This window comes from Ursus maritimus, unplaced genomic scaffold (assembly GCF_017311325.1).
Source record: "Ursus maritimus isolate PB19 unplaced genomic scaffold, ASM1731132v1 scaffold_26, whole genome shotgun sequence".
NCBI classification, from domain to species: Eukaryota; Metazoa; Chordata; class Mammalia; order Carnivora; family Ursidae; genus Ursus; species Ursus maritimus.
In genome coordinates, this window is record NW_024425119.1 from 39,872,389 (window position 1) to 39,885,398 (window position 13,010).

General features: G+C 37.9%; 1 protein-coding gene across 2 annotated transcripts in view; it reads left to right on the forward strand.

The window, feature by feature from the left end:
• SPATS2 (spermatogenesis associated serine rich 2) overlaps window positions 1-13,010 on the forward strand; it is a 136,861-nt gene that overhangs the window by 89,871 nt on the left and 33,980 nt on the right. For both annotated transcript variants that reach the window (XM_040642411.1, XM_040642410.1), the window contains exon 3: window positions 12,364-12,443. In XM_040642411.1, the coding sequence (XP_040498345.1) occupies window positions 12,364-12,443 (80 nt within the window). The remainder of the gene's footprint in view (window positions 1-12,363; window positions 12,444-13,010) is intronic.

The window sequence follows — 13,010 nt, forward strand, 5'->3', positions numbered from 1 at the left end:
ATGTGTGTGTGCGCACTATAAATGTGTTATATTTCACAATGAAAATTTTCACTTTTTTTTTTTAAGATTTATTTATTTATTTGAGAGAGAGTGACTGCAGGTGGGGGAGAGGGCATGGGGAGAGGAGAGAGAATCTCAAGCAGACTCTGTGCTGAATGTGGAGCCTGATGTGGGCTTGATCTCACAACCCTGAGATCATGACCTGAGCCGAAATCAAGAGTTGGATGCTTGGGGCGCCTGGGTGGCACAGAGGTTAAGCGTTTGCCTTCGGCTCAGGGCGTGATCCCGGAGTTCTGGGATCGAGCCCCACGTCAGGCTCTTCCGCTATTAGCCTGCTTCTTCCTCTCCCACTCCCCCTGCTTGTGTTCCCTCTCTTGCTGGCTGTCTCTCTCTCTGTCGAATAAATAAATAAAATCTTTAAAAAAAAAAAAAGAGTTGGATGCTTAATCCACTGAACCACCCAGGCACCCCCACAGTAAAAATTTTTTTTTAAAAAATGTTTTATTAGGACAAAATGAGCTTAAGTGTGTTTTAGTTAATGTATGTCTTACCTTCACAAGTGTAACACTTAAAAGCTAGTATCTGCATTGTGGTAATTGTAACAATTATTTGGAAATAGAAATATTTGTAATCATAGTAGATAACTGATACATAATTTTTCCAGTTTTAAGAAAGAAGAAGCAGACAGATTTAATTCTTACTTGCATGAAGGCTAATGAATAGAGTGACAGATTTTGAAGTGCTGTGTGGTTTTATGAGACAGGTTTGTTTTGTTAGAGATAGACTATGCAATTAGGATTACCTGTTCATTTCTGTACTTTGAAGCACAGAGATTGAGATGGGCTGGAAAGGGAAGATATTCACTGGTTTACAGTGCTAGAAGAAACATCCAATGACAAAAGAATATCTCTCAGATCTAATTGAAATTAGTTCTACATATGAAATGAAACACACTGTTTAAAAAATTATTTCCTTCTCCTCACTCTCCGGATTCTCAGGAATTCTACCAGCTAGTCTATACTGAGCTTAGTAATTAAAGATTTGTTTGCCTTGTAAGTATCATAGTTCTTTAATATTTTAATTTCATTGACTTATTGGAATTGAGTTTCTTTCCTAAAATAGCTGCTAGAATTCTTTTTTTTTTTTAAAGATTTTATTTATTTATTTGACAGAGAGAGAGCACAAGCCGGGGGGAGTGGCAGGTGGAGGGAAAGGGAGAAGCAGACTCCCCGCTGAGCAGCGAGCCCCATGTGGGACTCCATCCCAGGACCCTGGGATCATGACCTGAGCCGAAGGCAGACACTTAACTGACTCCGAAGGCAGACACTTAACTGACTGAGCCACCCAGGCACCCCAAGCTGGTAGAATTTTTGAGAATCTGAAGGACAGTGAGGAGTAGGATCTAATTTTTTTTTTAATGGTACATTCAGTTAACCCAATCCATCCTAAGTCCAGAACTATGGCATATATTGTATAATGTACAGGAATTAACAATCTCATTGAGTAGAGAAATTTTATTGAAATCTAAAAATGAGGGTTTGACTTGTAAGAGAGACAGAAAATAGGCCCCCCCTTTTTATTTTAACTTTATTTATTTATTTGACAGAGTGAGAGCACAAGCAGGGGAAGTGGCAGGCAGAGGGAGAAGCAGGCTCCCCGCTGAGCAGGGAACCTGCTGCAGGACTCAGTCCGAGGACCCTGGGATCATGACCCGAGCAGAAGGCAGACACTTACCCGACTGAGCCACCCAAGCGCCCCAGAAAATAGGCCCTTGGTAGCTAAAACTGTGTTTTTCTTTAGACTCAAGTGACCAGCTCACACAGAGGCATTTTATAAGACTTGATTCATTTGCAGACTGATTTTCTGGTTTTTAGATTATCCAGAATCCTTGCTTTCTCTTTTTTCTCCTGTTTTTACTGGCTGTTCATCTTTTAACCACATCACAATTTATTTTTTTTCTTTTAAAGATTTTATTTATTTGAGAGAGAGAGAGAAAGAGACAGCATGAGTGGGAGGGGGAGATGGGGAGGGAGAAGCTCTCAAGCAGACTCCATGCTAAGCGCGGAGCCCGATATAGGGCTCAGTCCTGCAACCCTGAGATCATGACCTGAGCTGAAACCAATAATCAGCTCCCAACCAACTGCGCCACCCAGGTGCTCCACAATTTATTTTTACCTTTCCCTAAAAGCAGGGAGAGATTAGCAAGTAGAAACATAAAACTCTTGAGAGTCTTTCTCGCTACTTGGAAATAAAGATTTAACTACATATTTAATTTTTATTCTATTTTAGTGCCCCATTCCATTAAAAATTAGTTTGCAAGTTGGCTGTAAATAGATATCAAAATAATCATCATGTGGCTTCATAATTTTTTAAAGTAACTATTTGAATTCATGTAATCTCTGGAACTATATACAAGATATTGTAAGTAAGACATTAGTTCAAAGATGATCTAGAATCAGCAAAGAATGTGTAGTGATCTTAGTAATTGAGGATTTATGTGTGTTCTTTTTAAAAAATCATAGTTCTCAAATGCTTTAATTTTTTTAATTTATGAAATTGAGTTTTTTTTCCCTGGAAAAGCTGGTAGAATTCCTGAGACTCTGAAGGACAGGAAGGAGTAAGAAAGAATTTTTTTTAAGCTATGCATTTAATTTCATATGTGGGAGAACTAATTCCACACTAATGGAAGATGGCATTGAGACAGAAGAGGTTGAGCATTAAAATCAATATCATTGCCTCCTGGCGGTTCTCTAGAGTACATTACTAAAAAGGTTTTCGAAAGGTGGATAGAATTTCCTATCTAATCACCATTCACGGAGGAATGTATTATTTGAACCAGTAAACCTTTTAAACAAGACCCTCAAGAATTCTTGGAACTTAAAAAAAAGCTTATTCTGTTGCACTTGATGGAAACCTAGGAACATCTATTGGTGAGAGTAAGGTAGGCTTTAATTGCTTGTTAACAAAAACCCTGACTTTCCGGCAAGCTCTACCTGGAAAAATCAAAACTCATTCTAGAAGTTTAGAAATTTCCCAGTGTAACTGTTTTGTCCTTTAAGAAGAGGCACAACATCCTTCAGAATGTAGTTGAAGAAGCACTCAAAGGGGCAAAGTAAAGAAAAAAATTAATCAGCTGTTAAGGCCAAATGACAAATGATGGAAAATAAAGCAGGAAAATAAAAGGCCACTTCCTTTCATTGAAGACCCACTTAGCAGATTGGTAGTTGAAGTGTGGATTTTTCTGAACATGTATAACATAGCAGTAGTCATCTGAGATGCCTAGGAAGGCCTATTGCTAAAACTGTAAGTCTGTATCCTTGCAGTCTACTGAGAAGATTTTTGTGGTTGGCCATCAGCAAACAAGGTGGAAACTTTTTTTAAGATTTATTTATTTATTTATTTATTTGAGAGAGAGAGAATGTGCACACTCATGAGCCAGGGGAGGGGCAGATGGAAAGGGAGAAGCAGACTCCCCGTTGAGCAGGGAGCCTGACGCAGGACTTGATCCCAGGATTCTGGGATCATGACCTGAGTCGAAGGCAGATGCTTAAGTGACTGAGCCACCCAGGCGCCCCGCACAAATACATTTTAAAGAAATTTCTGATTGGGGCGCCTGGGTGACTCAGTCGGTTAAGCATCTACCTTCAGCTCAGGTCTTGATCCCAGGGTCCTGGGATCGAGTCCCACATCAGGCTCCTTGCTCAGCGGGGAGCCTGCTTCTCCCTCTGCCTGCCTCTCCCCCTGCTTGTGTTCTCTCTCTCCATCCCCTCTCACTCTCTGACAAATAAATAAATCTTTAAAAAATTTTTCTGATTAAAAAAGATGTTAAGAAAACAGCATTTTTTCTTATGTAAATTTTAAAATGTAGGGATCCCTTACTGAGATTTCAAATTAATTCCTACAATAAATATTTGGTAAACACCTACCATGAACCAAGTTAGGCATTGAGGATACACTGGTGAACAAGACTTCTATGGTTTCTGCTCTCTTAGAGTTTTATAGTCTAGTGCCAGAGATCAGTAAAAAAAAAAATCATCTCAATAGGATAGCAACTGTGCATTAGTTTATTAAATTGCACAGTACTGTATACATATACTAGCCCCCCACAATAAACTACTATGAGGTGGGGATTTTTAAAAGCTCTACTACTTAGGGTCCTAAAAGGTTTAGCAGAGCTAATATTATGAACACACAGTAAGGCTCTTTGAAAGTACTGAAGTGAATTCAATCTGATTATGAACAGGTTGTCTACGTTGTTGGAAAAGCCTATCCCCCAAATTCCAGGTTGCTTACAGTAGAGAGAAGTATAGAGGGGACTCAAACCCAGGCATGGATTCTTATAGGAGCTACTGAATTTGTATCTTAGAATTTAACAACTAAAAATTTATGATTTTAGATTGTTTATATGTTTTTCCATTAACATAGATGATGGCAAATTACTGTACTATCCCTTCTGACAAGTGAATAGAAAGATGGAATTATAATCCCTGCCAGAATACTTTAATTTTACATTGATGAGAAAAATCAGTCATGGTACCATTTCTTACCCAAAGTCACACAATAAGAACCCTACAGCAGAATCAAGGACAGAGTCCAAGCTTAATGCCATTCAACCTTAGTGCTGAACTCCCCAATCATACTAGTTCTCAAGTTGCCATTATTTTAACAGTACCTTGATATATCACCTTTCTTCTAAGGATCTCGGGTTCTTGTTATTGCTGACTGATATTCCTTACACATGCATAAAACAAGCTGGATAACAAAATTGTTCATATTTCACCATGGTCAAAGAGAGGTCATAGAGGTAAGATCCTCCAATTAAACGCAAGTAAGCCCACAGGTGAGAAAGCCTAGATGTGCAGATAACCTAACAAGCGTGATGATCGCTTATCATATTTTCTCAAGTGTATCAACTTCCTCTTAAAAATTAAAAGGTAGACAGACTCAGGAGAAGAGTAAGTGCCAATTCTTACAGAAATGTATCTCACGAACAATTAAATAACCTAAGGTTCTCCTTTAGCCTAAACACAGCCAATCAGTACTCAACAACCTAAAAGAAAATAACCAGTTTCTTGAAGCTGTTTTTTCTCATGACAGTTTTGAGAATAATCCACACATAAATCACCAATAAAATGGCAAGTGGAGTTCAGTTTCTTCATGTGCCCTAATGACAAATACGGGGACAGGGGAAGAAAGTTACCATCACAGACATGAATAGCTAAAGTTCAGAATGTATTCACAACTTTGAAACTGAAGAGGTCACCAACTTCAGTTTCTTAGGTCATAATTTTCTCTTCTGCCAATTTACCACCTAAGCTTGGAAGAATTATGACTGTTTTTGTAAGAAAAAGGATATATATAAAAAAAAGAAAATGTGTAAATAAGAATCAGGCTTGGAAGGGGAGCAAATCCTAGATGGGAAATTTAGAAAAACAACTGTCAAAATGCCATTTTGTAAGATGTCTAGTACAGACGGGTATAGCCTTCTGAAATGCTAACACTCTTTTATATTTATTTCTTTAAAAGTTATTTAAGAAACTTCCATCTTGGGATGCCTGGGTGGCTCAGTCAGTTAAGCGTCTGTCTTCGGCTGGAGTCATGATCCCAGAGTCCTGGGATCAAGTCCCGGCTCCCTGCTCAGTGGGGAGTCTGCCTCTCCCTCTCCCTCTGTCCCTCCCCCCACTCCTGCTCTCACACGCATTGTCTCTCTCAAATAAATAAAATCTTTAAAAAATTAAAAAAAATTATTTGTGGTAAAACTTATATAAGATTTACCATTTTAACCATTTCTAAGTGTACAGTTAAGTGGCATTACGTATACTCACATTCTCTGCAACCATCACCACTGTTTATCTCCACAACTTTTTCATCTTGCCGCACTGAAACTCTGTACCTATTAAACAACTCGCCGTTTCCTTCTTCCCCCCAGCCCCTAGCAACCACCACCCTACTTTCTGTATTAATTTGACTATTCTAGGTACATCATATGAATAGATTCATATAGTATTTGTCATTTTGTGACTGACTGAATTTACTTAGCTTGATATTGTCAAGGTTCACCCATATTGTAGCATATGTCAGAATTTTCTTCCTTTTTAATGCTGAATAATATTCCTTTGTGTGTATGCATACATAAACACGACATTTTCTTTATCCATTCATCTATTGATGGACACTTAAGAGTTGTTTCTATATCTTGGCTATTGTGAATAATTCTGCTATAGACATAGATATATAAATATTTGTTTAGGTTGCTGCTTTCAGTTCTCTTATGTATATACTCAGAAGTGGAATTGCTTGGTCTTGTAATAATTCTGTGTTTAATTATTTAAGGAACCACAATCCATATAGCTTTCCACAGCAGCTATACCATTTGACGTTCCCACCAGCAGGGTATGAGGATTCCTATTTCTCCATGTGCTTGTCGACACTTGTTCTCTTTCTCTCTTTCCCTTCCTCTCTCCTTCTTTCTTTTGTCGATGGTCATTCTGATAGGTGTGAATATAATCAGAACTTTCATCCAAATGAATTATAAAACATTCAATAAAATACAGCCTTCAGGTTAAATTATAAATTATCAACAGAATCAGACCTTGTTTCAAAGTTTGTTAAGATACGTGTATTGAAAATACATGTTCAGTTCCAAAGAAGACTTACAGATAGATGGTCAACAGGTACATGAAAAGGTGCTCAACCTACTCTAGGTATCTACCCCAGAGATACAAATGCAGTGATCCAAAGGGGCACCTGCACCCCGATGTTCATAGCAGCAATGTCCACAATAGCCGAACTGTGGAAAGAGCCCAGATGTCCATCGACAGATGCATGGGTAAAGAAGATGTGATATATTTATACAATAGCATACTATTCAGCCATCAAAAAAATGCAGTCTTGCCATTTGCAACGATGTGGATGGAACTAGAGGGTATTATGCTAAGGGAAATAAGTCAAACAGAAAGAAGATTATCATGTGATCTCACTCGTGGAATTTAAGAAACTAAAAAGAAGATCATAGGGGAAGAGAAGGACAATGAAACAAGACAAAATCAGAGAGGGAGACAAACTATAAGAGACTCTTAATCATAGGAAATTGAAGGCTGCTGGAGGGGAGGGGGTGAGGGGTTAGGGTAACTGGGTGGTGGACATTAAAGAGGGCATGTGATATAATGAGCGCTGGATTTTATATAAGACTGATGAGTCACTGAAATCTACCTCTGAAACTAATAATACTGTATATGTTAATTAATTGAATTTAAATTAAAAATTTATTGGGAAAAAAGAAAAAGTGCTCAACATTACTAATCATCAAGGAAATGCAATCAAAACTACAATGCGATAACACCTCACACATGTTAGAATGGTTATTATCAAAAAGACAAGAAATAACGAGTGTTGGGGCACCTGGGTGGCTCAGTCAGTTAAGCATCTGCCTTCAACTCAGGTCATGATCCCAGGATCCTGGGATCACGCCCCACCTCAGACTCCCTGCTCAGCAGGGAGTCAGCTGCTCTCTCTCCCTCTGCCCCGCCCCCTCCCCCAGCTCATGCTTTCTCTCTCTCTCTCTCTCTCTCAAATAAATAAATAAAGTCTATTTAAAAAAAAAAGAACAAGTGTTGGCTAGGATGTGGAAAGAAGGAAACCCTCACATACTTTTGGTGGGAATGTAAATTGGTATAGCGACTATGGAAAACAGTATGGAAATTCCTTAAGAAATTAAAGATAGGCTTACCACATGATCCAGCAATTCCACTTTTGGGTAGTTATCCCCCCAAAACAAAAACACTAACTTAAAAAGATATATGCACTCCCATGTTTATTGCCTTATTATTTACAATAGCGAAGATATCAACCGTTTAGCGGCCTATCCTGGATGGATTAAGAAAACGTGCACACACACACACACACACACACACACACACACACACATAATGGAATATCATTTAACCATAAAAAGAAGGAAATCTTCCCATTTGGACGATATGGACGGACCTTGTGGGCATTATGTCAAGTGAATGTCAGAGAAAGACAAATGTCCTATGATCTCACTTATATGTGAAATCTTATAAAACAAAATAAAACCAAGCTCATAGATATGGAGAACAGATTGGTGTTTACCAGAGAGGAGGGGGAGTGAAATGGGCAAAAGGGGTCAAAAAGTAGACTTCTAGTTATAAAAAAAATAAGTCATGGGGATGTAATATACAGCATGTTAACGTAGTTAATCTGTGTTGCATGTTTGTAGGTTGCTAAGAGAGTGGATCTTAGAGTTCTTCTCACAAGAAAAAAAATTTGTAGCTATGTATGGTGACAGATGTTAACTACAGTTATTGTGGTGATCATTTCTCAATATATATAAATAGTGAACACTATGTTGTATGTCAGTTACACCTCAGTTAAGAAAAAACTTGTTCAAGTTTGGTGTAACACATGGTATTATCAGACTCAGATATTTCTGTGTCATTCTCAGTGTCTAAAACAACTTTTGTCTGATTTTTGAAGCCAGCAAAAACAATAATAACAAAGCCTGCAGTATTTGCAAATATGTCAGTGATACTGTAAATAACATACTTTTTCCAAAATGTTCCTAAATGTGTGCTATTTGAAATAATTCCAAGGAACTTCTGAGGTGGTTCCTAATAGAGTGAAATAAATGGTAAGGAAGTTCAGAATTCTTTGTATCCTTTATGAGTTTTGTGTGAGAGTAGTATTTAACTGAATTGTTCTTTAAAGATGTATTTCTTGGAATGCCTGGGTGGCTCAGTCAGTTAAGCGTCTGCCTTTGGCTCAGGTCATGATCCCACGGTCCTGGGATCGAGTCCCATATCAGCTCCTTGCTCAGGGAGGAGCCTGCTTCTCCCTCTGCCTGTCGCTCCCCCTGCTTTGTGTGCTTGTTCACTCGCTCTCTCTCTGACAAGTAAATAAATAAGATCTTTTTTAAAAATAAAATAAAATAAAAAATAGATTTCTTGCTGAGTATACACGCTCTCTATCATAGGATAGATATCAATGGTTGAGATCCTGCCTCATTTCCTACCAGTGGAATTAAGTAAATCTTAGGCTTTCTTTGCATGAAAAAATAAGAAAATTGTTAAATTACTAAATATTATTGATGGGAACTAAAAATGACCTTATCTGTAATGCTGAGAGGCCCTTAAGCACCAGTTCATTGAAGCAAGGTTTTGAATGTTGTTTAAGTTAAAAGAGGCAATATTAGCTGGTGAGTAGGCAAGTTAAGATGTTGAATTATTGCTTTACCTTTTTGATGAACTTACGATTTAGAGTATAAATATGAAATTGGCATTTGTGCCATGGGAGGCTGACCTGTATACACTACCTCAATGGCTCTCTTGCTCTTGGGCTTCTAGTTGGGTTTGGCCGTTAGGCAGGCAGCATAGGCAGGAGATCAGAGGCAGGGAGGAGAGTGAGGTAGTGGTTTTATTTCCCAGACTTTCCCTGAGGGAGGTCACTGTGGGCTTACCTTGTCCTTCGACCAAAGGTCATAGCTATGGTCCTGTGGCCCTCTCCATACCAGAGGAAACAGAGATGAAAGAGCCTTGTGTCTCTGGGTTCCAGGAATTGCTTTCTCCTTCTACCTCGTTAAAACCTCAGAGTAGCAGGGTACATTGCTGTTATTAGCCAAGAGTACTGCACTGTATGTATCTTTTGGGTTCCCTACTCCTTACTAGGACCTTTGAAAACAGTCCCTTTATTAAACTCTCCTCAGATTTCCCAATTTGAGCGTGCCATTTGTTTCCTACTGGGATCCTGACTGCTTTATGTATTTTTAATCATTATCCTAACCTGTATGTATGTCAGATAAACCCTAGTAATACTTACGCTAATTTGGGGGGCAACAGCTGAAGGTGTTTACAGAACTAACCTTTGTTTTCCTTGTACTTTATCTAATGTGTTGTTAAAGGAAAAAAATAAAGTGTTAGGTGATGTGTAAGAAGCTAGTAATACTAATTGTTCATTTAAATACAAACCCCAAAACAAATAAATACAGACCCCAAAATGCTGTTTTGCTTCCACCTTAAAAGAGGTTGATGGTTTGATTCTTTAATAAGATTGTTGACATCCTTTGTATCATCTCCTTGCTCATTAATTTGTCTTTAGGGGAAAGTACTTGTAACACCCAAGTGAAATCGTTCGGCTAACCTATAGCAATTGAGTAGGTTGCTGGATAGTATTTTGACTGCACAGGATTTTCAAAACTGTGTCTTTTTTCAGTTAATAAAGATAATTGAGAGTTAACCATATTATGTAGTTATCTGGAAAACTCAGACTTAAATACTGAGTTCGTTTTAAGTGCAACCTAATTTTTAATTTAGGTAACAGTCTGAAAACTGCCAGTATTACAGAGGTTAAATCTAAATTAATTCACGGTTTTGGGGTGCCTGGGTGCCTCAGTCAGTTAAGCATCTGCCTTCGGCTCAGGTCATGATCCCCAGCGTCCTGGGATTGAGTCCCCCATCCGGCTCCCTGCTCATTGGGGATTCTGCTTCTCCCTCTGCCCCTCCCCCTGCTCTTGCTCTCTCTCTCTCTGTGCGTTCCCGTGCTCTCTCTCTCTCAAATAAATAAAATCTTTAAAAAAAATTAATTCACGGTTGTATTGGCAACTGGCAATCACAGTTTCTCTTGGAATGACATTGACTCTATTCATATCCTCTTTTCCACTTTTAGTACCAAAATGTTGTTACCATTCTAACTTATGAATTACCAGTCTTCCATAGGAACTAGGAAGTACTTGAAAACCCAGGGTTAAGCTGTAAAAGAGTCTTTATTATATTTTTAAATTGAAGTATAGCTGACACACACTGTTACATTAGTTTCAGGTTACAACATAGTGATTTGACAAGTCTATACATTATGCTATGCTCACCCAAGTGTAGCTCCCATCTGTCACCATGCAATGCTATTACAGTACCATTGACTATTCCCTATGCTGTATCTTTTATCCCTGAAAAGAGGCTTTAATTAAAACACATTTATAATAATAGCAAAAGAATTTGGAAAGTATACTGGAATATTACTGTATTTTTTATACCCCTGTCTTATTCTGTTCTAGCTGCCATAATAGACTGAGTAGCTTCTAAACAACAGAAATTTATTTCTCACAGTTCTGCGAGGCTGGAAGTCTGAGATCAGAGTGCTAGCGTAGTCAGCTGAGGGCCCTCTTCTGGGTTGCAGACTACTTCTCATTTTGTCCTCCCACAGTGGCAGGGGCTGGAGAACTCCGTGGGGTCTCTTTTATAATAGCACTAATCCCATCATGAGGACTCCAGTCTCATGACCTAGTCACCTCTCAAAGGTCCCACTGCTAATAATACCATCATATAATACTAACACTTAAGGATTTCAACATATGAATTTAGTGCTGGGTGGTGGCAGGCGGGAGTGGGAGGTGGACACACAAACATTTAAACCATAGCAACCTCTTTTCTTAAAATTTCTCCTTTTGCTTGCTTTGTTGAAATTCTAACCCCCAAGCTCTTCCCAAGTATGGTGCATGGATCAGCAGCGTTGATACCGCTGGAGAGTACAAATCTCAGGCCACAAGCCAAACTACTGAATCAGAACCTGCATTTTAACCTAAGATTCCCCAGATAATAAGTATCCACATCAGAATTTCAGAAGTACTCTAACCATTTCCTGCCATTGCATCTCATTAGATTAAAACAAATTGTCAAGTGTTAAAGCTGAGATAATTTATGGATTACATAGTCACAGGTAAAGAAATTGATTACATTTGCAGATAACCTTTTCTTTATAAGCACAAGGAAGCCAAACACTTTTTTGTAATCCGTCGCGTTACACTGTTTTCCCGTGTTGTGCCCGTGGTGTCAGCTCAGGTACATTGCTTTGTCAAGCATTATGTTGGGGATATAAACATGAATGTGTTCAGGGATTTTGATAGTCTAGGAACGTGTGTGATGCAGTCTAGAAGATGGTAATTAGTTTCATGTGTTGTTATTAATAATGGTATAGAAGCTCTTATATTCACATTTTCAGATTCATTAGTGTTAAATTTTACCTTGGAGAACTATTTACTAGCAATATTTCTAAAGGGCCTTTTAAATTAGGATAGTTAACAAAGATGTCAAGGATTACTGGACAGTCTAATATAGTTGATGTATTTAGTGTCTTTCTGTAGCTCTTGATGGTTTCTATTAAAATCAAATTTTATAATTTTAACTCAAGTGTAGTTATCAGTTATATATAGAATAGAATTTACAAAATAGCAACTAAATTGTTAACTGTTTATGAGAGGAAAGCAGCTGGTATGGCGCTTCCATTTGGGGGATGGATCACGTGTTAGTTTTGGATCGTGTTGAATATATTTTTTCCTTCTTATTCTTGCAGATACATCAGGATTCATTTTTGATTTGCAGTCCAATACTGTATTGGCCCAGGGAGGAGCTTTTGAGAACATGAAAGAGAAGGTATGACTAGTTACTACGGATAGTAAGCTCGAATGTCAGTAAAATTTAGATGCTAATACAATCAGTGGCTACACAAAAAAGTGAAGTATGATTTTGTTTGCATAACTAATGTCATAAATATTAGTTACTATTATAACCAATAATATATATATGGCTAAGTGTGTATCTCATCTGGCAGCATTCTTTAAGGAATAACCTGAGTAGGGTCTTTCCATTCATTTGGAGAGTTCAGAACAAGAAGAGAAATAGATCTTCCAAGTAACATTCCTCTGGAAGAAAACCAGGTGTTTTTAGTAATATAACCCTTAATGAGTTTTACTGAGAAAAACAAAAGCTTTATGTGCTTTCTCTGTTTTATTAAGAAAGGTATATTGTTGATTATGGAGTCACAGATATACTATATTGGTTGAATAATATAAACACTTTCACATTTTAAATGATCAGAATCTTACTTTTATCATAGAATCTGTAAGTTTTGCCCAAAGTCCATTTTATAGTGATCAGTACTAAGTTTTTTGCTCATGTCAAAAATGTATATTATAGATTAGCCCTCTTTGGATTATACAT